The sequence below is a fragment of the Pteropus alecto genome, unplaced genomic scaffold (genome assembly GCF_000325575.1).
Source record: "Pteropus alecto unplaced genomic scaffold, ASM32557v1 scaffold71, whole genome shotgun sequence".
NCBI classification, from domain to species: Eukaryota; Metazoa; Chordata; class Mammalia; order Chiroptera; family Pteropodidae; genus Pteropus; species Pteropus alecto.
Genome location: NW_006433024.1, coordinates 5,662,093 through 5,684,586, shown reverse-complemented (window position 1 = coordinate 5,684,586; position 22,494 = coordinate 5,662,093). Strand labels below are relative to the sequence as shown.

General features: G+C 35.8%; 1 protein-coding gene and 1 long non-coding RNA gene across 7 annotated transcripts in view; one reads left to right on the top strand and one right to left on the bottom strand.

Moving 5' to 3' along the window:
- The window catches only part of LOC107195409, a 151,155-nt gene that overhangs the window by 103,727 nt on the left and 24,934 nt on the right, over positions 1-22,494 (top strand). The window lies entirely within an intron of this gene.
- Positions 18,615-22,494, bottom strand: part of BBOX1 (gamma-butyrobetaine hydroxylase 1) — a 48,072-nt gene continuing 44,192 nt past the window's right edge. The window contains exons 6-7 of one of the 5 annotated variants that reach the window (XM_006907984.2): positions 19,577-19,743; positions 18,615-19,095 (exon numbers count right to left, since the gene is read on the bottom strand). In XM_006907984.2, coding sequence (XP_006908046.1) covers positions 18,935-19,095; positions 19,577-19,743 — 328 coding nt within the window. In that variant the 3' untranslated portion in view covers positions 18,615-18,934. Of the gene's footprint in view, positions 19,096-19,576; positions 19,744-22,494 lie in introns of those variants that run through there. The other 4 variants (XR_003045158.1, XR_003045162.1, XR_003045160.1 and 1 more) reach the window with 4 other exon arrangements.

Sequence of the window (22,494 nt, the reverse complement as noted above, 5' to 3'; positions counted from 1 at the left end):
TTAAGAAAAACCTTCCCTTAGGCCTCCTTGATTATTTAGGTCATAGATCATGGTGCAGTAGGTGGTTCCTTAGAAAAACCATCCAGCCCAATTTCTTTTCTATAGATGAGAACTAAGGCCTCTGTTGAAGAAAAAGGTGGAAAGAGAAAGGTGTAATTCTGGTGACAAGGGTGGAGACAGGGAAATTGTCTTGGCAACACTGTCTGATTAGGAGGCCTGTCCAATTAGAGGCCCTACTCTTAGTACATTCTTAAATAATTCTTTTTCTTGTTCTTGAACTTTGGGAATTGGTACAGGTGCATTTGATGTGCCTTGAGGTCAGTTAGCTTCTTTGGGATTCATCCCTTAGGCCATCGAAAGGATGAGCGGAGCTGCACAGCTGAGATGTGTCCAAGAATAGTGGTTTCTGATCAAGGACAGAGGAAGCCCTGCTAGCTTGTGGTGAGTCAGGGTTGATGCAGAGGTGAAGGGTGGAAGAGGACAGTCCTTCTGAACCCTTGGCTGCGTTTGGTGGGGCAGCTGGAGAAAACTCCTCAACGGGGAGGAAAGAAGCAAAGCAGACTGTGATCTTGGGCTGGCCCCAGATTCTCTCTGCCTCTCAGGTGGTGCCTGGGGCTCTCTGCACAGCTGCATCTGGGAAGTTGGCCCCAAGCACAGAGCTGATAGTGCAGGTCAAGGCATCTAGGGTAAGACCCAAAGGGCTGGCAGGCCTGTTCAGTTGTGCCACTTCCAGACTGAGGGACTGTCTTAGTTTCCTATTACTGCTGTAACAAATTACCACAACCTTAGTGGCTTAAAACAGCACAAACTTATCTTAGTTCTAGAGATAAGAAGTCTGAAATAAGTCTCATGGTGCTAAAATCAAGGTATTGGCAGGATGAGGTTTTTTTTTTTGGAGATTCTAGAGAAGACTATATTTCTTCTCTTTTCTCATTCCAGTGGACCACCTGCATTTCTTGATTCCTGGCTCCTTTTCCCATCTTCCAGCAATGTAGTAGCTTCAAATTCCCCCACCTGGCCCTCCGGCCTCTTACTGTGTCTCCTTTTCTCTCTCCTATGTCTACTTCCTAGTCTGACTCTCCTATATTACTCTTTTGAGGGCCTTTGTTATTATACTGGGCCCACTTAGATAATCTCCCTGTCTTGAAATCCTTAATTTAATTACATCTGCAAAGCCCCCTTTGCCATGTAAGATACATTCACAGATTTAGGGAATTAAGATGAGGACATTTGGGGGGCATTATTTCAGTCTACCACAAGAGCTTTCATCCTCTGTGATTTCAGTAGGTGGCACAATGTTCTTGCAGAATCACCCACATTGACGGTAACTGTTCTTTAGCTCCTGGTCCTCACCATTCTCCTGGCGGGAGCTGGAGGCAGGTACTACCTTATGACTTCATTAAGTGATGAGTGACTGAGCCAGCTGCTTTAGAGCTAGCTTGGGATTCCATTTTCTGTTGGAATTCTCAGCAGTTTAGGCCTCTGGTTCCTTATGAGGAAGGGAGCTGAGCAACCTTCAACTTCATAGTACAAGACATGTTCATTGAACAAATTTATACTCAGTACTTACTGGGCATTGAACACTAAACTAGGCAACAGAATGTCATGGTGAATATGACTGATAGCTCCCAGATTTTATTGGTTTTGCTTATTAACTGTTTCCCCATGTGTTATAATCTAAGCTATGTTAGAGCATAGACTTTATTTGTATTATGCACTGCTAAACCCTTATATTCCCCTTTTCAGGGATATTGATGGTAAATTCTCAGTAAATTTTTGTCGAATTAGTGAAAGATGTAATCTTTTACTTCAGTGAGATTATACTTTAATAAACTGAACTAGGAGTTGGAAAATTCTAGCCTTTGGGTCAAATCTGGCCTACCACTTGTGTTTATAAATAAAATTTTATTGGAACACTGTTATGCTCACTCATTTACATATTGTCTTTGGCTGTTTTGTTCTATAGTGGCAGAGCTGAATGGCTGTGACTGACTGCATAGGTTGCAATTTGGGACTAAAATATTTACTGTCTGGCCCTTTACAGGAAAAGTTTGCCATTTCTTTAGCTGACAAATAAATGGTAACTGTATTGAGTATAATGAGACCTATGATAGGAAATATACTATAGGATGCCTTAGGAAGCAATGCTTTGGTTATTCTTAATGCTTCCCATTCTCTCAAGTTCATGTCTTTAGAGAGGTCCCTTAGAGTGTTTGTCATCCATTCACAGTGGTTGTCACGGAGAAACCGTTGTTCTAGCCTTTTTGGTTCTTGCAGGTTTGTTGCTTTCCAGTCACCTATGAGAATCTTTTTTGAGGAGGGAACTCTAGTGTCTAGAATCTAGATTTCCTGGACAAGACATTCTGCCTTCCCTCTCAAGGTCTCTCCACCTTTCTGCTCTATTATTGAGGTGCAGGGATTGGAACTATACTGTTCATAAACTTCTCCTTTCTCCCTAATGTCTTACAATTGTTTCCTTTGACCTCATCATTTCTCTCTTTTTTCTTACCTTTTAGGAAGTCTAACATCATCAAATTTCTTTAAAATTAAGATTTAAACATTTACAAAACACCTCAGCTTCTAATTTTCTCCCATCAGAATCTCTAAGGCAAGACATTACAAAGTTTGGTTCCTGGTTTGGAATAAGCAGTAAGTGGCAATAGTGTTGACAAAAATTGATATTTTAGGAAATTATCCTGGCTTATTTGATTGCTAAGCAGTTTGCACTATATCCTGAAAGCAATAATTTTTAAACAGGAGAAAAGTTTTAAGGAAGATAATGATAGGATTATAATTAGGATGATATTCAATATTTAACAACTGCTACATATAATAAGGGGAGAAAGAGAGGTATGGATTGCTCACAGGCTATGGGGCTTGGGCTGTGAGGTGTATAGTGGAGCCTTTCACTGAATTAGGAGACAGAGTGGAGAACCTGGTGTAGAGTATGTGGGGAAGATGTAGAATTAATTTAGCTGGGGGGCTGAATCTTCTGCTTTACCTCTGGAGTCTCTTTTAATTGCTTAGTAAATGACTTAGGCACCTGAGGAAAGGGAAGACCCCTTAGGCAGGAATGACAAACATCTCTGCATCAAGGGAACCATTCTGTTTTGTGTAAGTCCAGCTCAGAAGGCTTGGAAGGGTGCACATTGTGATGGGGACATAAATATTTACTAAGGCCTTTTCTGCTGGCCGTCCAGTATTTCTGTATGTAGACATCTGTTAAATTTGGAGCCCTCTAGTCTGATTTTTTTCTGCTCTACCCTGGGTCCAGATAGCTCTATGTGGCATTTAAGAACACAGAAAATCACAAAAAGCCTTTTCCATTCCGATTGTATTAAGAGTTACGTTTTCTATAGTTTATTTTTTCCTTCAAAATAAGTTTTATGAACCTCATAATACAATCCGTGCTGGGTCCACTTACTGTTATTCTGCACAGAGAGAGTTCCTGACAGGACAACACAGATAAGGCACATGTCAAAATGAACATTTGGCTTACATTTTTTTCTAACCCGAAATATCATGAAAAAGTCCTCTCCCATAAGGACAGGATCTGACAATAATAAAATAGTCATTTTGGGGCTATCAAATTATAATCTGCCATTGAAACAGATGGCAAAGTTATGAAAAAGTATTTAAATCCATTTCCTCCTCTCACTCCTCCTGCTCCTTCCCCATCTTGTCCTCTTCCTCCCTCTGTTCCTTCTCCTTATCTTCCTTCTTCCCATAATAGTAAGCACCAATGACCATACAGTAGCCCAAACACCCTTCTCTGCCTGGAATTTCCCAAATAGAAAATAAGGGAGAGGTTAAGAAATGCCTTTATGAAGAATCAAATGATGGAAAATTTTCAAAATGTTTCCAAATAAAATTTACTTTCTGATTCAATCCAATTTTTTTTTATTATTTTTTTTTTATTTAAGTGGATCCAACATAAGATCTCTTCAGACAGTAAAATACTGAAAAGCAAAATCTTTCTGGTAATGTAACAATCCTAGAGCCTGCTGTTTTTGTCTTTCCATTAGATCCATAGCCAGAGAAGGACAGATATGTTGAACATGTAAATGTGCTTTAGGAGACAGTGTTTATTATTCTTAATTTTTTAAATTAATAAACAATTTTTAGAGAAGTTTTAGGTTCACAGAAAAACAGAGCAGAAAGTACAAAATTCCTGTATACTCCCTTTCACATGAATACCCTCCCACACCTTGCTGGTATGTTCAGTGTAAATGATAAACCTACATGGACTCACCATCACCCAGAGTCCGTAGTTTATACTGGGGTTCACTCTCGCTGTTGTACATTCTATAGGTTTTGACAAATGTATAATGATATGTATCCATCACTGTAGCCAACAGAAAACTTTCACTGCCTTAAAAGTCCCCTTTGGAAACACCTTTACAGACTCACCCAGAAATACTGTTTTACTAGTTATCTGGGAATTCTGCAGCCCAATCAAGTTGATATATAACATTAACCATCACAACAATATTTGCTTTAAATATTTTTATGTATTTTAAAGACAAGAAAGAAAACTTGTTTTCTTTTTTTGTTTTTGTTTTTGTTTTTAAATTTACTCATTTTTTACTATTTTGGATGCTTTTTGCTCATTCTGAAAGACCTGTATTTACTGAAGATATTTAGCATATGTTTCTTTACCTGTAAAGAATACCTGAAAAATGGTAAGCAGTACCTTTCATACTGGAGATATTCAGTATATGATAGTTTCTCTCACTTTGTGCAGCCCCACAAGGTAAGAGAGATTACATATATTAGGTAAATACAATGCAAAATGAAATAGTTTTTAACAGAGGTTTGTACAGAGGAGCAATAAAGAAGAACCACCTCCCACATTGTGGAAGGAAATGAGAGAGCTTCACGGAGGAGATGATGTTCAAGTGGAACTTTAAAAGATAAATAGGAAGGGCAGGCTCAAAAACACAGAGAAGTTCCAAAGCATATGACATATTTGAGAGACTGGAATATTGTCGCAGGAGAGTGAAGATGTCATAAAGTGGTAGGGGAAGGGGAAGAAAATGTGGCTTGGATGACTCATTAAGGATTTTTGGCTTCATCTTAAATGTAATAAAGAACCACCATAAAATTTTAAAATAGGAAAATGACATAACTCATATTTTAGAAAGGTAATTTTGTCATAGTGAGACCAGTAGGTGGTAAGATTGAAGGTCGGGAGATTAGTTAGAAATTTCTTACAATATCAATAACTACCACATATTGATCATTAAGTATATAGTATATAAATATTAAGTATTTATATTAATTATAAATATTAAATATTTGAGTTAATCATATGTATTAAGACACTGGGCTAGTTTTTGAACAAAATGTCATTCGTTTTGCATAATATTTAATCTTCATAATAATCTCTAGATTATTGACTATTTTAGCCTCATTTTACAAAATAAGGACATCTAGGCTCAGAAAAGCTAAGTAGCCAGTCCAAGATCACACAGCCAATAAAAAACCAAAGTAAAGAACTGAATCAAGTTCTTTGAAATCTTTGGAATATGTTCTTTTTTTATGTACTAAGCATAAATCACAGATATAATCATAAAACAATTTTATTTTTGTTTTCTACTGTCCTTTTGAGTCTTATCTAGGGAGTTAGTTCTTCCCCACGCTGGTTGAAAGCACATCTATGGCTTACACCTTCTGTAGCCACTTCAAGTTGCAAAATAACATCTTACTGCACTAATTACCATGTCAAGTCCCAAGCAATAATAAGAAGACCTAGATTTAACTTAAAATGAAAGCTTTGTCCCTATTTCTTGTTGGTCTTGCTTCAAGAAAAGAGAAGTGATTGTTTTTATCTATCTTTCCTCATCTAGAACTTCCGCTTGTTCTTCCTTCCCTCACCATCCTGTGTTCCTGACTCTTCTGGGTTAGCGTGTCTTTTTCCCTATCTGTGCCCCATCATTTGATATCAGTCTTTTAAAAAATGCCTTCCAATCTAATAGACAATAATATCTTAGTGCTTTTTTAAAATTATAATTTCCCTATTATTAGTGAGGTAGAGCATCTTCTTATATTTTTATTGTTTAATTACATTTTTTCCATAAGTTGCTTGTTCATGTCATTTTATAATTTCTTTATGAGTTGTTATTTAAAAATTAATTTGTAATTTTTAAATATTTTGCCTATAATTTCATTCGTGTGATATTTTACAAATATTTTCTTTCAGTTTGTCATCTGATTTTTGTCTTTATGTTGCATGTATAGACATTTTACATTCTTGTGAGGTCTAATCGTTCCTTTATCTTTGAGGTTTTGTGTCTTATCTAAGAAGGTCTTTTCTACTCCATGATTATAAAATGTTCACCTGTAGGTTTTATTGCATGTTCATATTTTATGCATTTATTTTAACTCTGTAATCTATCTGGAGTTGATTTTTGTATATAGAGTGAGGTGGACAGGGGTGTGGATCTAAATTTAATACTCTCAAAATGGATGAACAATAATTTTCAGTGCTGTTTATTGAAAGAACGAACATCTTTTTGCCATTGATATGCAATATCAGTTTTATCAAAAATAACGTTATAGCTATGTTTCTGGACTCTATCTTGTACCATAAAAGAATCTTCTATTCCTGTGCCAACACCATGGTTTTTGTTACTGCAACGCAATTTGCTTTGACATGTGGTAGGGTAGAAGTCCCTTGCTTTTCTTTCTTTACTTTGTTTCTCATGTTATTGGCTATTTGTGAGCCTTTCGTTTTTCACACGCATTTTAGAATTAGCTTGTTATAGTTCATAAACAATCCAGTTGGAACTATGGTTCTAATTTTATTTTATTGTAAATTAATTAATTGGAACAGAACCGACATTTTTATAACATTGAACTTTTCCAACGAGAACCATGGTGTACATTGTTTAGGTCTTTTGATGTGCTTTAGTAAAGTTAACTTTTTCATCTAAATCTTTCATATTTGTAGCAAGATTTATTTATTCCTACACATCCCATTTCCTTTTAAATTGCCTTCTCTAACTGATAAAACCAGTTTTGTTTTGGCAAAAGTTTACTCATCTCAGAGAAACTAATTTCTTTTGAGTCATATAAGATTCTGTCATGCTATATAATATGATAACATTAATTTTAAGTGGAAGAAAATGTACTAGACTAAGAATCACACATGAAAAAAATGGGATTGTGTCCTACTACTTATTATATGTAAATCATTTAACTTTCTTTTTGTTCTCCAATTCTCATCTGTAAAATGAGACTGATAATTTTAGCTTCACACAAGGTCATTGGAAGGGAGATGGTATTTGGAAGTATGCACTATATTAATGTAAGGGACTATCAGTACTTTTCACTGAAATACTTGGAAAAAAAGTATAAACATTTTTATAGGCTTAAGCTCTTCAAGATTCCTATAACTGAAATATCCCTGCATGTTACAATAACGCTGTGAGTTAGAGACAAGTAAAAACTTGTCAGAAAACTTTTTAGATGAATGTTGTGCACTTTTTTCCTTTGGCAAGAATAGCACAAAATAATACTGTATTCTTCTCACTTCATACAAGGAAGCACGTGGTATCTATTTGAACTGTCACTTTTGATACTCTCTTTTATTACTTAGTAAAGATGATGTCTGTAAGATTTCTCTACATTAAAGTCCACTTATAAGTATTGTGAATGAATTAATAAGTAATTATATTAATAAGAAATTAATAAGTATTTTATGGTGAGCTACTTTGTTCCTAAAGAAACTTTTACCCACTAGTTTCAGTAGTCATTAATGATTTTTATTTGAACCAGTTATTACTATCATGGTAGTTTTCTAATTCCATTATTTCATCTACATTATTAAATGGCATTCTACTGAAAGGTAGAGCTTTCCATTTCTCTCCATCTATTTATTAGTTGTTATTCAAAAATTAATTTGTAATTTTTTATATTTTGCCTATAATGACATTTGTGTAATATTTGGCAAATATTTTCTTTCAGTTTATTATCTGATTTTTGTCTTTATGTTGATGTTTCTTATATAGACATTTTACATTCTCGTGAGGTCTAATCGTTCCTTTATCATTTATGTTAGTATGGACTCAGCAATTACTCTTCATTCAATTTGTTGCCAAAGTCATTTATATGATACTCAAATTATTCCATATTTGGTCAGTGGAACCCCATCAAGCTGGCTCTTTTATCCTTTTGACATGAATTATGATTCTTAAGGCACATCTTTCTGGCACAAAATATTCTAGCTTAATTTGTATTTTCTCTATCTGAAATTATTCTCTTTTGATGGCTCTGGAATCAATCACTTTTTCTAGAATCTCTAGTTCATGGCCCTCAGCTACAAGATGTCAGCAGTCAAAACTCATGGTAACTGGGATTATGAATGACATTTTCCTGAAGGGAACCTTGTACTATACTACATATGGTGGCCTCCACTGTATATAGTATAGTATAGTATAGTATAGTATAGTATAGTATAGTATAGTATAGTATAGTATAGTATAGTATAGTATAGTATAGTATAGTTCCTCTTTGTGTAGTGTGATTTTTTTTTTGGTCTTAAATATTATTTTGAGATTGCTGTCCCATTTTGTTTTGTCTCAAATCTTCTTCATATATTTTTTTCATCCTCCCTGTATTGTTTCCTTTTAAGTGTCTTTGATAAATAACATATTATTGGATTTAAAAAATTCTTTAAAATTCCCATTTGAGAGTCCCTTTTGTTTAATTTGTGACCTTAATCCCTTTATATTTATAGTAATTGCAGTTATTTTGGGCTAATTTTTGCCTTCCTATTTCTTTCTTCCTTTTTTTAGTTTACTATATTGTCTTCTTATTTCTTTATAATCATATCGCCCAATTCCCATATTCATTCTTAGCCAAATTCACCCTGCTCTTTGTGTCATATTTATGCTCTTTATTTCAACTACTGTATTTTGTATACCGATTATTTTCACTAATTCATTTTTTAGAATTTTTATTGTCACCTCATATTGCTATTTTTCCTTATTTCTTTAAATATATATATTTTTGTTTATTTTAAATTATTGATCCATTTGTTGTGACTTGTTCTTTAGTTGCTGTCTTTATTTTATGGTGGTCAGTGTCCTCAGGTGACTCGTTATTTTGTCTTGTGAGATCACACTGTCCTAGGGGTAACAGTTATTCTGGAAATAAGTATTAACGAAGCGCCAAGGCCCGGCCTTAGCCTCTGGCCACCTCAGCGAGTTTGAGGAAGGGGGCAGAATGAGGCCCCGCACCATAGCACCACTGAAGATCATTATTGTGTTCTGCCACTCTCCCTGGTAGCATCTCTTTTAAATCTTAAGAAAAAATAGCATGGTAGCGAGGTAATCACTGTAGGTTGTAATATTGCCAATCTTGGGAATTTGGGAAGTGAAAGGGTAGAATCATCTGGGAAGTTGTACCTATTTTCAACAATTCTTTACCTCGTTAAGGATTTTGAACTGCCTTGATTTTACCTAGCTGACTCCTGTGCCTCTGGCTATTCCCATTGATTTGGGTGCTGAGGGGATAGGTCATGATTTTTCCAAGGTAACAAGCCTGAGACAAGAAAAAAATTTAAACAGCTTTTCCCAATTTATCTTCCCACTACTTTTTAGAGTGCTCCATCTTCAGCTCCATGCTGCATTCATTCACTATTTCCTATACAGCCTGGTCAAGATAGACATTATTCTTTCCAAGTTTTCTCACACTTTTATGATGGTTTCAGGAATCCATATTTCCCCCCTTATGGCTGTGGTTTTCTCAGTTTTGATATTTGGCAGGAGCCTGCAAGGGAGCCTAATGGTTTGAAATTCAGACAAAAAACTTGCAAAAAATTTTCCGTATACTCAAATAGCTATGATTTTTATTTTATAACTTCTGGGCTTTTCAGTGCAGATTGCCCATGTAATCTCCTAGGTTTATTGTCAAGCTTTTATTTTTTAAAAAACATTTGTTATTCATCCATCTATAATTTATTTTTTTATGGATGGTATAAGGTTAGGATAGGGAGGTTTCTATTTTTATTTTTTCCAGAAGAATTGCCATTTGTGTCATCATCATTTAATAAATAATTCATGCTTTTACTTTGGAATTGAGCTACCATTTTTGTCATGTAATAAATTCTTCTGCATAGTAGGTTTTATTTCTGGATTCTCCAGTCCATTCTGCTGACCTGTTTGGCTATTTCAATACTAATACCTTAGTGAATCAATCAAAATAGCTTTGTTGTGAATCTCATGAATCATTAGTGGTTCAGCTGAAGTGACTCTTAGGACAATTCTGGCACCAAGGATGAAACACGTGCCCAGAAACATAAATGCTGGCTATGGCTCATGAATTTAATCAAAAATACTTGCTGAATCACTTTTTTTGTGTGTGCCAAAAATGCAAGAGGTAAAATTTGCCAAAAATCAACATTTGATGTGTCATCTGTTTGGTTGGCTTATTAGATAAATAAATTGTACCTTTTTCTTTTTTAAATGTCACATTGCTTTTTAAAGTTAATTTTAAAAGCCGCATAATTAGCAATTGCTTCTAAGGGAAAGCGAATGGCATTTTAGATTGTCTTAAGACATTTTTCAGTTAGATCCTGGTTCAGTTTGTTCAGCAGATAATCCTAGTAGGAAAGAGCTTGGTGATAGCTTCAGATGTGGGCCGTTCAAACTTGAAGCGAAATCTTCCTTTGGTTCCTGGGAAAGAAGGAACCTTCATTATCAATGCTTTCAGTTGAATCCAAGAAAAAGTTCAGGACTTTTCCAGAGATCATTAAATGCTAGCTTTCATGACAGTTTCATTTTAATTCTGGTTGAATCCAATATTCCAGACACTGCCTAAAATTTGAATGCAAATTGTATAGGGGAAAAAACCAAAACCACTAAAAAAGTTTCCTTTTCATATGCATATTTATATTTATTTCATCTTTTTCCCATCTGCATCTGCCCTACCACTGGTCCAAGAATTAAGTCTGTCTATGTATGACTTAACTCAAAACAATTAAGACTGCAATTTTGCCCAAATGTATTAAAAAGGAAATGCTGTAATTTATGTCTTACAATGAAACCACATATCTATATGGGTTGCATCTTCTGTACCCTGCTTTCCCACTACCAGTCGAAGAATTAGGTCTCTTTGTGTATGACTTAACCCAGAACAATTCGGGTGGTAATATCTGTAATTTTGCATAAATGTATTAAAGGGGAAACCTTGTGATTTATGTCTTTAAATATGCGATGAACATTAAGCAGCTGGGTCAGCACATGGAAATTTCTTGGAGAGAAACCATAGCAATATTTGGGTTCATCGAGTACATTGACAGTGATATTTTCCATATGTCTTCTAGAGAATGTAAAGCTGAGCTCAGGGCCACTGCTTAAATTACACATAAATAAGCCAAAAGAACCCATTTTGTACTCATTGCAAATGTTTTCTCATTATATTGATTTCATCAGTTTGAGAACATTTGTAACTAGCATCTTCCAGGCCACATCTTAAGATGAACTTTGGAAGTGCCATTTTCTCCAAAAATAAAAGGAAAGGAAAAATTTCCCCTCTTTTACCTCCCAAATGTGAAATTTGGATAATTTTTAAAAGAAAAAAATCTATACCCTAAAGTGAGTCTTTGCTTGTTTATTCAGCAGGTGCTCGTTGATTGTCTCCTGGGTTCCCCGTAAGCTATGTATTGTGAATATAACAATAGGAAAAAAAAACCCAAAATTAATTTTGCAGAAAACACTTTGATTACAGTTACGGTAAGGACTTCCAAGGAAATTTTCAGTTAATAAGGAGAATCTATGGTGAGCAAGAGACTGAGGAAGAAATACGACTTCCTGGGGCAGAAAGAGGGATCTAGTTGCCAATCCTTCATAATACAGAGTAGGGTAAGGAAACTCTTTCTGTGACATCTTTTTTTGATACTGGTGTAACAAAGGAAGATAAAGGAAATATTGAGCAAGGAGAGTAGAGCAAAAGCAGACAATATGTGGCTATTAAAACTCCCCAAAACCTTTTCAGTCAGGACTGAATTCAAGGGTGCATTGGGAGTCAGCCTTTTAAACAGGCTTTCCAGTGATTTTTATGCACTCCATAATTTGAGAACTTTTGCACTGATTTCGATTCTCATGTTTGTTAGACCCTCAAATGACCTTTGTGCTCTTTCACTTTAGTCTCTGAATCGATTTTGGGATTACTTTACAGGGAATATAAAGTAAAGCCATTGGTCAGACATTTGGAAAGAGCAAGGAGCCAACCTCGTTCCGCATGAAATAGAAATCCTCACAGTGTGGAAAAGTGGAAAGAGAACTGAACTGGACACCAAAACTTGTGTTTGAATTTTGGCTCTGTCACTCCCTCTATATGGCCATGGAAAGTAATTTCTCCTCTCTCATTCTGCTTGCTTGTTCAAAAAATGATCAGCATTTTCCAAACTTCAGCCAATGAAGTACCACCTTCAAAACAGTATCACCTGTACTATTAGAAATATTTTTCTTTCAATAGGTATTCAAGTTTAATTTGAAAAGGACTTTTATATCATTACCATAAATGGAAAACCAATCATCACTTACTGTAATTAGAAAGTCATAACTATAAAATATATAACGATTAAAAAATTTAAAAAGTCTATCCCTGAAGCTCTAAAATTTAAGTCCTTGAATATTCTGTTCTGTATTTTTTTCAGTCTTTTTTCTCTTTGCTTTGCAGTCTCGGAAATTTCTAATTTTATATCCTCAAGCTCAGGGATTCTTTCCTCAGCTGTTTCCACTCTACTAATGAGTCCATCAAGGATATTATTCATTTCTGTTATAGTGTTTTCGACCTCTAGCATTTCTTTTTGATTCTTAGAATTTCCATCTCTCTACTTACATTAGCCATGTGTTCCTGAATATTGTCTACTTTTTCCATTAAAGCCCTTAGCTATTAATCATTGTTTTTTAAAATTCCTGGTCTGATAATTCCAATATTCATATCCGACTCTGGTTCTGATGCTTGTTCAGTCCCTTCAAACCGTGCATCTTTTAGTATGCTTTGTAATGTTTTTGTTGAAATATGATCATGATATACTAGGTAAAAGGAACTGTGGTAAGTAGGCCTTTAATAATGTATTGGTAAGGCGTAGTTCTCCAGGCCTATGATTAGGTCTCAGTCTTTTGGTGAACTTGTGTCTCTGGACTGTGAACTTCAGTGCATCTCAGGTTCACCCTCTTAAGTGAGAAAAGATGGCTGGAGGAGTCTGAAATTATGTATTTTCCTCTCCCCACGCAGATTAGGCTCTGGTGAAATAGTTTCTCCTGAGTGCAGGCTTGTTAAGAAGAACAAAATGGTCCTTTTTCTCCTCTCCCACTGGAAGAACAGGGTTTTTGTTTTTGTTTTTTGTTTTTGTTTTGCTTTTGTTTTTTTTCCCCCTCTAATATTTACTGTGAGGACCTGTAGAGTTCTTGCAGGTAAAATGAAAATGTGAGGGCCTCCCTATGTCTGGGTCCCTCAGGAGTTTTTATCTTTTAGGCTTGTCCACATGGAGCCTCCAGCAATTTGTTAATTATAAATCAGGTTTCCCCAGCCTGGCACTGGTTCCTGTGAAGGTTTTCACTTTGTTAAGTTGTGATTCTTTATAACTGCCTGTTTGTCTCTACAATTTGGGGGACGGTGGTGGTTTGTCCTATGACCTCACTTGTCTGATAAATCTAAGAAGAGTTATTGATTGTTCGGTTTGTTCATTTTTTTACTTGTTAGGGTGAAGTAAGGACTCTGAAGTTCCTTACATGATGGTCTGGAAACTGGAAGTTCCCTGCTGAGATGTTTTAAATTGGTGAATGAAATTATCTGCAAGTAGAAAATGAGAAAGCTTTTGAAATTAAAATTACATATGTGCATAGATAAAATGTGTTATACAAGTGGAGGAGGGAAAAGAAATAAAGTCCTGCTTGGCACAAAAACACACTTTTCTAGATATCTGAGGTCCTGGGGATGTGAATTGGTTTCACTAAATATGTAAAATGGAGAGTACTGAAAGAAACAACCATCCTAGCTCCTTTCATTTATTTCATAAATATTTAGGCACTGGGGAAACATAAATGAAATCATCTCTGCCTAAAAAATTCACTGTCTATTGAACACTGTTTAGCTAGACTCATGGCCTTCATCTGTTTTTTCAAGAGCACTGTCTGGCCTACTACTTCAGAGGCCTTCTTTTGTTTGCTCTGCCTGGTACATCCTCCCTGTCTGCTTCCCCCATTCACCTAGACAAGTCTCTCCTATCTAGAGCAGATCATCTAACATTCATCTCCATCCTAATTTTTCTGTTGTCTACTCCTCAGTACAACCATGTGTACCAGGGGTAAAGACCTCCCCAGGCCTGAGGGCAGATCCTAACACATTTAAGTTAATTACAGAAATCCCATTCCCTTTTGTCAGTAATTAGTTTAGGAGAATTTACTTGACACAATTATGGTTGAGAAAGCATTAGAGAAAGGCTGTATGTGAGGTTTTAGGAAAGGATTCTCTGATTCCAAGAGAGAGACACAGGAAAGTTGGTCTCTTTATTCCTCCCCATGTAGCCATGTCTGGATGTGATGCCTGGAACTTCTGTAGCCATTTTACCAGCTTGAGGATCAAGCGCACACCTGAAGGAAGACAGAACCGAGAGAACTACAGAGATGTGGGGCTGGGGATACACAATGTGGGGAGCCTGCCTTATTTCCTGGACTTTGTATTTTGTGAGATAAAAAATTTCCTTATTGTTAGATTCAGAGTTTCTATTAATTGAGGCCCAAAGTATCATTATTATATATCATTCTTCATCAAACACCTTAAAAGTCACTTCTTCAGGGAAACCTTCCCTGAGATCCACTCTCTCTCAGATTTGTCCTGTCTTCACATTTTATGCTCTTGTTGCTTCTTGGACTTTTCTTCTATAGCATTTGCCACAGTTAATAATTATTTATTTCTGTGATTATTTGATTAATGCCTGATATTCTCACTAGACCCTTATCCTGATTGAGAGAATGGAGGAAGGATTCATGGGGGAGGTAAAACTCAAGCTGAATTTTGAAGGGGGAGGAACTTTCCAGGTGTAAAAGGTAGTAGGAAAGATTATTCTAGGCAGCTAAAAAAATATGTGCAGAGACCCAGAGGTGTGCTTTACGCCATAAGTCCAACCAAATCAAATTTTCATTGCAAAGACTTTTAGTTCAAATTTATTGTCAAAATGATATATTTTTTGAGGATGACATAAACAGCTATTTTTGTTTTTAAAATGTCTCCTGTCTTTTAGTTTAAATTCTTGAACAGAGAAATTACCTTTAGTATCACTCAGTTTTTCCATAGAATTCTTTATTTTGCATAAACCCCTTCTACCTAGCTAGTAGATATATATTTACTCACTGTTTAGTGGTCAGCTAGAGGGAGAAATAGAAGCTAGTGAAGGTACTTTGTGACGTGTCATTCTGGTGACCCATGGAGTTATTCCAATTAACTAGCCAAGAAATTAATATTCTTCAAGTCAAATCAGAAAAATGGAACAGATAATGAGTCCACACTGCCAAATAGGGGTAAATTCTAATCCAAGTTACATCAGATCTATTATGAGTTTGGGGAGAAGTCAAATCTTTAGAATATTATATCCAGGAAATCTAATCATCTTTAGTCGGCACCATCTGCTATAGCTCATAATATGTCATGTCCTATATAATACTTCAGAGATTGTTGCAACTGTATCCAATCCTTCTGTCCCTCCTTTCCAGGGCAGAAATAATTTTCAACAGAGAAGGAACCAGCCAGGCCACAGGGTGCTGGCTTGAGATGCTGTCTTGTAGCAACAAAACATAATATGTAAGAGGTCTAGCCGATTTTGAATATAAGCCACCACTGATTCTTTACATATAGAGTGTAACTGATTCCACAAACTAGGCCAATATCATTAGTTTATCATCATACTATAAAGCTTGTAACCTTTGTCACAACCACAGCATGTCTCCAGGAAAACAAGTGATGATTTCATCTACCATATATATACTTTCCAAATGGAGATCTCCAATACAGGTCTCTGTCCTGAGTTGCATGTGTATATATATCCAACTGCCAAAAGAAATAGCTCAAGGGAAATGCAAGTTTAGGCTTTTCAAAACTGGATTCACTTTCCTGACCACAAGCTTGCTTCTGCTATTGTTGCTTCTCTCCTGGAGCACGGAATCAGCAATCATTTCTCCCAACTAGAAACCTAGGAGACATCTTGGACATCTCCCTCATTCTTCATGTGTAGTGGAGCATCAAGTCGTCTAGATTTAGCCTTCTATCTCCATTCTCTCTCCCAGCATTCTAATTCAATCTTCTTAACTTCTCATCTGGCTTCCTGCAGTAAGTAGATTTATAATCTCAGAAGTGGATTTATGGTCTCTAGTCTTTCTCATTTACAATTCCCTCTACAATGAATCCAGATGGGTCTTTAAAAAATAAATATCTGATCAAGACACTTTATTGCTTAAAAACCTTTAAATGGCTTCTCACTGTTTTCAAGATTAAATATCAACTTTTTAGTGCAACATACTTTTTGACATTTCATGACTTGGCCACCATATCTGTTTCCAGCCTCATATATCTTTTTAAACACTAATCCAACCTCCCCCTTTACAACCTCTGTTATTATACTTAATAATAGTTAACATCTATTGAGTACTTACTCTAAGCTAGGAACTGTGCTAAAGTCTTTACATCAATATTTTCCAAACTTCTCTGATGATATGTATCACCTGGGATGCTTATTAAAAACACAATTGTTGGTTCTTATCTCAGATCCATTGAATCATAATCTTTAAGGAGTAAGCCTGGGAAGTTGTATTGAAAAAATACACACCTGAAGATATCATGGTGACTTTTATCGTCTGAGAAGTTTGGGAAAATAATGCTTTGCATAAACTTTTGTTTAATACTCATAAAAATTTAATGAGATAAGAACTGTTATTAGTCTAATTTGTAGATAGAAAAACTGAGGCTTAAAAGAAGAGTTAAGTAATTGTCATTGTTACAATTTGAGCCTAGGCACCCAATTCCAGAACTCACACCACTGTTACGAGCTACTCTCTCTCTCACTTGTGTGGCAACACATGCTCTGTGTTCACTCTCATTTCTCTGTGTCTCTTCTGCCCTTTGACTACTTGGAAAGTCATTTCCCCATCTTTGCCTGGAAAACTTTTAACCCTCATTCAGCTCAGGCTGAAACTTTCATTCTCTTCCCCATTTTAGCTTGCTCGCCTTCCTATGAACCATTCTGTTAACATAACACATCATCATCTATCTCCTTATCTATTTCCCTACCAGTCTCTAGGCAGGCATATCTCAAGTCCATCTGTGTCCTCAGTCTAGCAGAGTGGTTGACATATACCAAATATGTGATAAGTATCTGCTGAGTGAATAAAAGTATAATAAGTCATGTTAGCTGGGCAAGTACCTAGGGTTTAGATGTTATAAATGGAAGGAGCTAGAGTCACTCTAGAAAATTATTCGTTTTTAGGTATTGAATGCTGCCTCTGAGAACCAGGCCATGCCCCTTTTGAATACACCAGTTTTCATTCTAGGAATGTTTTAGGACAGATGGGATTGAGAACCCAACCCATTTTTTTCGAAGTTCAAAGGAATCAAACATGCGTGATATACTACAATAGTCCCCATCAAGACCAGAGGATAGGAAAGGACAATAAAGTCCCTACAGAGGGGTGGTGTTATAAGGGAAAAAGCAGTCTTTGCTGGTGATGTGGATTCAATGCCAGAGTCAGAGAATCAGAGGAGTGTGATGACGTGGCCTTGTCACCCTCGATCCAGACTCCCAGTGCCATAGACACACTGAGTGTGAAGAAAAAGTTAAAATGTGGTTGGTAGTAGTGTTTTCATTTGGTCTTAAGGCAACAGGTAGAGCTCTACAGTGGTAGCAGCGATCAAGACTTTCGAAATAGGGAGTTTGGTTAGGGCCCAAGATATATGGACTAACAATCTACATACTGCCAGGATTTCAGCAGATGATAGGGCTGAGGCTCCCCTTTTTGGCAGGAGTAGGGAAGGGACTGGGCTCAACAGAAGTGAGATTTCCATGGCTGGTAGTGACATCTGTGTTCCACCAATGGGGACAAGGCAGTGGCTGTAGAAGAAGCTGAGACCTGCAGGTGAATCTGTTCATGGGTTAACAGATATTGTGTCCATTTATGAAGTTTGCAGGCATCTTGGCTCTACCTTTCCCAGTTGGTAATTGAAGGCAAGAAATGAGAAGAACTGACTCATGGGAAGGTGTAAGCTATCCTGGCCTTGGGAGTATTTATTTGGGGTATGAGAAAGTTAGGGAGAATAGAATTTCTCTTAATTTGGCATACTTTGGTTTGGTGTCATAATTTAAGTATTAAAGGAAATGCTGAGATCACCAGACTGGTGAAGTCTGGAAATTTGGGTAATAGAATTATTTAATAAAAGTGAATAAAATAGATTTTTGAAAACATGAAGACTTTTCCCAAGCATGATAAAAACAGTCATATGCTGTCATGAAAAATGAGACCCTAGGCAACAGAGCAGAAACATGTTTTATATTAGACAAGTTTTATTTGAAACACAAGCTTTATTTGAAACAAAAGCTTTCTTTAAAAAAGGCGTTATCTGAAGAAAAGTTTTATTTGATACAAAACTATTTGTAGGCATTCTGGTGACTCTCATATATAGGAAAAACATTAGATCATACATGCAATAGATGAGAAGGGATGTTTTGTTTGGAAAAAAGAGAACACTGATACCACATCTAAAGAGCTGGCATTGTAAATAATTACAAAGAAAACTCTTGTGAGAAAGGTGACATGTTCAATGTTAAAGAAATTAATATGACAATGAACTGGATCATGGACTGTGAAGACAAGTAACCTTGCATATCTTACAAAATGCTGTCATTGGAATCTTACTGAAATTATAGCTAGGAGATTCAGTTTCTATTCTGAACACTCTGCCGTAAGATGCGAAGCCTGGACATTACCACATCCCAGTCAGCGTAAGCTCCTTCTAGATGGCGGGATATCTCAGTTCCTGCTTCATAGCTCCGTCGGCCATGAAGTAAGCGCCAGTTATCAAAGGTAATCACATCACCTAGACAAAATATTTTTTTCAATATGAGTAATCACGTGTTTAATATTTGCAGAGCTAGAAAGTACAAAATGCAAAACATCATTGCTACTTAGCTTGCATCAAGAAACAGTATGTTTATTTCTTTATATAAAAGTGTACATTTACTTTTCACACAAATCAGGCCATTGGATGCAAACAGTTTTAGACCTTTTGACATTTAAACTACACGGCCTGGTAGGATCCTGGTAGACACCTTTATAATTCTTACTTAAGGATTACCTAGGAGCTTGTTAAAAATGAATATTTTAAAGTCTGGAGAGTCAATAGAGCAGGGACAAGGGCCGGGAATCTGCTCTTTAAGTTAGTTGTTTACTCACCAAGATTCTACTGTTATCTGTTCCACATAATATATTTGAGAAAAACTGCTCCAAATATTGCTTTAAATGGTTAAGGCCGAAAAAAATACAGCCTTTCAGTTGTTTGAGAAAACATGTTCACTGACCTGGATTCATCTTGAAAGTAAACTTGAATTCTTTACAATTCATGAGGTCAACAAAATCCTTCAGAGCAGCATAAAAAGGCTGAACTCTTTCGACAGGTACATCAAATATTGTGTCTCTAGTTGCATTATTGAAGTTGATGCGAACCACTTGGCCTTTATCATCTAATCTATTTTTTTTAAACAGAAAAAGTTAAAATATAAAAGTCACAAAGCATCTATTTACATTTCTAGGGGTCAATTTGTCTTGGAAGATATTCGTGAAATACAGTATTAAAGAATCTAAACTCATGTACAGAAGGCGTTAAGGTTATTTATGTGTGGTGCAGTGTATTCATTTATTTTTTCATTTATTCACTTAGCAAGTATTTTTTGAAATCTTACTACCTAAGTGCCAGAATGATTCAAATTAGCTTAAAATAAATGTTACTGAGAGATTCCAGTTAAAAAGTTTTTATGTTTTGGGAAGTGAATTCATTCTTTATTCTTTGAAACAATAGATTTCATGTAACAAAATATTTTTATAAGTCCGTAGGCCAATCACTATGTTTCATCTATTGGGGTTTTAAGTATGATTTTTTTGGAGCATTATTAGAAAGAAAGATCTGTTTTTTTTTTTTAAAGCTTGAAATACGTTTTTCTAATTCAATCCCTAGTTTACAGATGGAGAAAGTGAGGAACAGAGAAGAGTCTAGCCTGAGGTACATTCTTTGGATCTATCTATGGCTCCTTTTGTGCCATCTTCTATGTCACTGACAAGAATGTCATGACTTTGAAACTTCTTGATAGTCTTCCATTCTAGCCATTCTGGTGATCTATTATTTGTTTTTGTTTTCCCCACTAACACCATAATTTCTTAATGGGAATGGTTATGGTAGTTATGAGCTCTCTCTTTTAAAGTCCATGTGTGTATCCTCACATATCAGTGAAAGGAACTTTGTGGTCCATTAATCAAATTAAATCAGCATTGTGTGTCCCATGGTACATTGTATCAAGCTTTCTTTTCCAAAAGTTCACAAATACAGGCAAAAATAATCAATTTCCTCTCTGTCTCTGTCTCTGTCTCTCTGTCTCTCTCTCAGTTTCTGTCTCTTTTCACCTGGTCTTAACTTTCTACCTGAGAAAACAAGACCCAAGTTTATTATTTAACATCCTCAGCAATGACATGAGGGGAAATAGCAAGCAAATTAATTATGAGGTCTAGAGAAAACATTATTTTGAGGACTGAAAAATGTTACCAGTGGCTGGCATCTTGAAGAGCAATCTAAAATGCAAAATTGAATCTGAGCAGGAAGGAAATTTTGCATGTAATAACAGAATAAAAGGAAAGTCCCAATGCAGTCTATATGATGAGAAAGGGTAAAAAGCTCCTAAAGATAAGGAATAACTGGCTATATATTAACTATACATAAAGGACAAGCATTTGAACATAAACCGACAACATGGTGACTTCAAAACAGCAAAAGCAAATCATCATCAGTGATGCCAACAAAAGAACCCAATTGGAGGACCATTGAATCACCTCCTACAATCAGAGTTGGTGCTGTGAATACTCTTATTTGTTATAACATTGCTTTATTGAGAGATGTGATGTTTGATGGAACTTCTTGAATTTGTTGTGGGAATGTCACTATGGGTTGCCCCCTACATCTCTTTTTATGAGAATCTGTATTAAACATCTCGAATCTTGCAAGTTAAATATGTTCTCTCCTTGCTTTGGTCTGTAGAAACTCAGAGCTGAAATTAAAATCTATCACCAGTAAATGTGTTGAACTTTATGGAAATCATAAAGCTAGCTAAAATTTATTTTGCCCTTTCTGCGTCAGAGGGGACATGCATTTACTATATCTAATTCTTACTTCGATTGTATGTGGTAAGTATTAATATTATACCCCCTTTTTATGATGACTTAGTGAGCATAAGTCACTTCACCAAGATCACACCACTAACAAGGGAATGGGTTGTATTCATATGATTGCATTTGTAACCACTAAAAAGCACTGCTATAGCTTAATCTCATCATTATTATCTTGGTCTGAGTTTCTTCATTTGTTTATTTTTTATTGTACTGTATTATACCTAACTCTGTCGAGAGCCTCCAAGATCTTTTTGTACTAGATAGGAGATAAACATCTCAAAAAAAATTAAAAAGTTATCACAAAGAAAAAGAAATAAACACAAACACGCAGGAGACCGAGGCCCTCAATGAGTTGAAAATCCCTCTTTGTTTCATCTCCTGATGTTAAAAATACATTTTGAAGTGGATTAATGTTAACCATTTGATATTTTCTAGGGGTATCCCTGAGGCCTTGAAAACAGGCAAATTTTGGAATTTTAATACAAAAAGTAACAAAGCCAAATGATGATTCAGATGGTGAACATTTAGTTAATCTCACTCAGTAGGTAAGCTTTTTTGCCTCTGTTCACTAGCCTTGCAGAATCAGTAACCCTATTGTGCCGGAACAAAATTACAATTTTTCATGGGGTTTTAAGGTAATTTTTGAATAGTAAAAACTGTTATATTAAAACTGGGAATCTAAGAGTTATTTTCCCACCTCAATGACCAACCTCTCAGAGAACGTTATTCTGAACTAGAATTTATTTTTGATGTTTGCCTTTCTCTCATAACCTTTATCCAATCTGTTAGGAAAATACGCTGTTTTGACCTACAAAATATATCTGAAAAGGCACGCTTCTCCACACTGCCCTTATTTCTGTGCGGACCACTCATTTTCAAAGCATCACCTAAAGTCCTGCAGTAGCTTCCTAACTGGTCTTCCTATTCCTGTTGTTGCTTTTCTACACCTCATTTAGCACAGCAGCCAGGATGATCCATTTAAAATGTAAATAAATTTACATGAGTGTCTCTCTTTTTGTCAAAATCTTGCAGCAGCTCCCTATTTCATTAAGAGTGAAAGCCA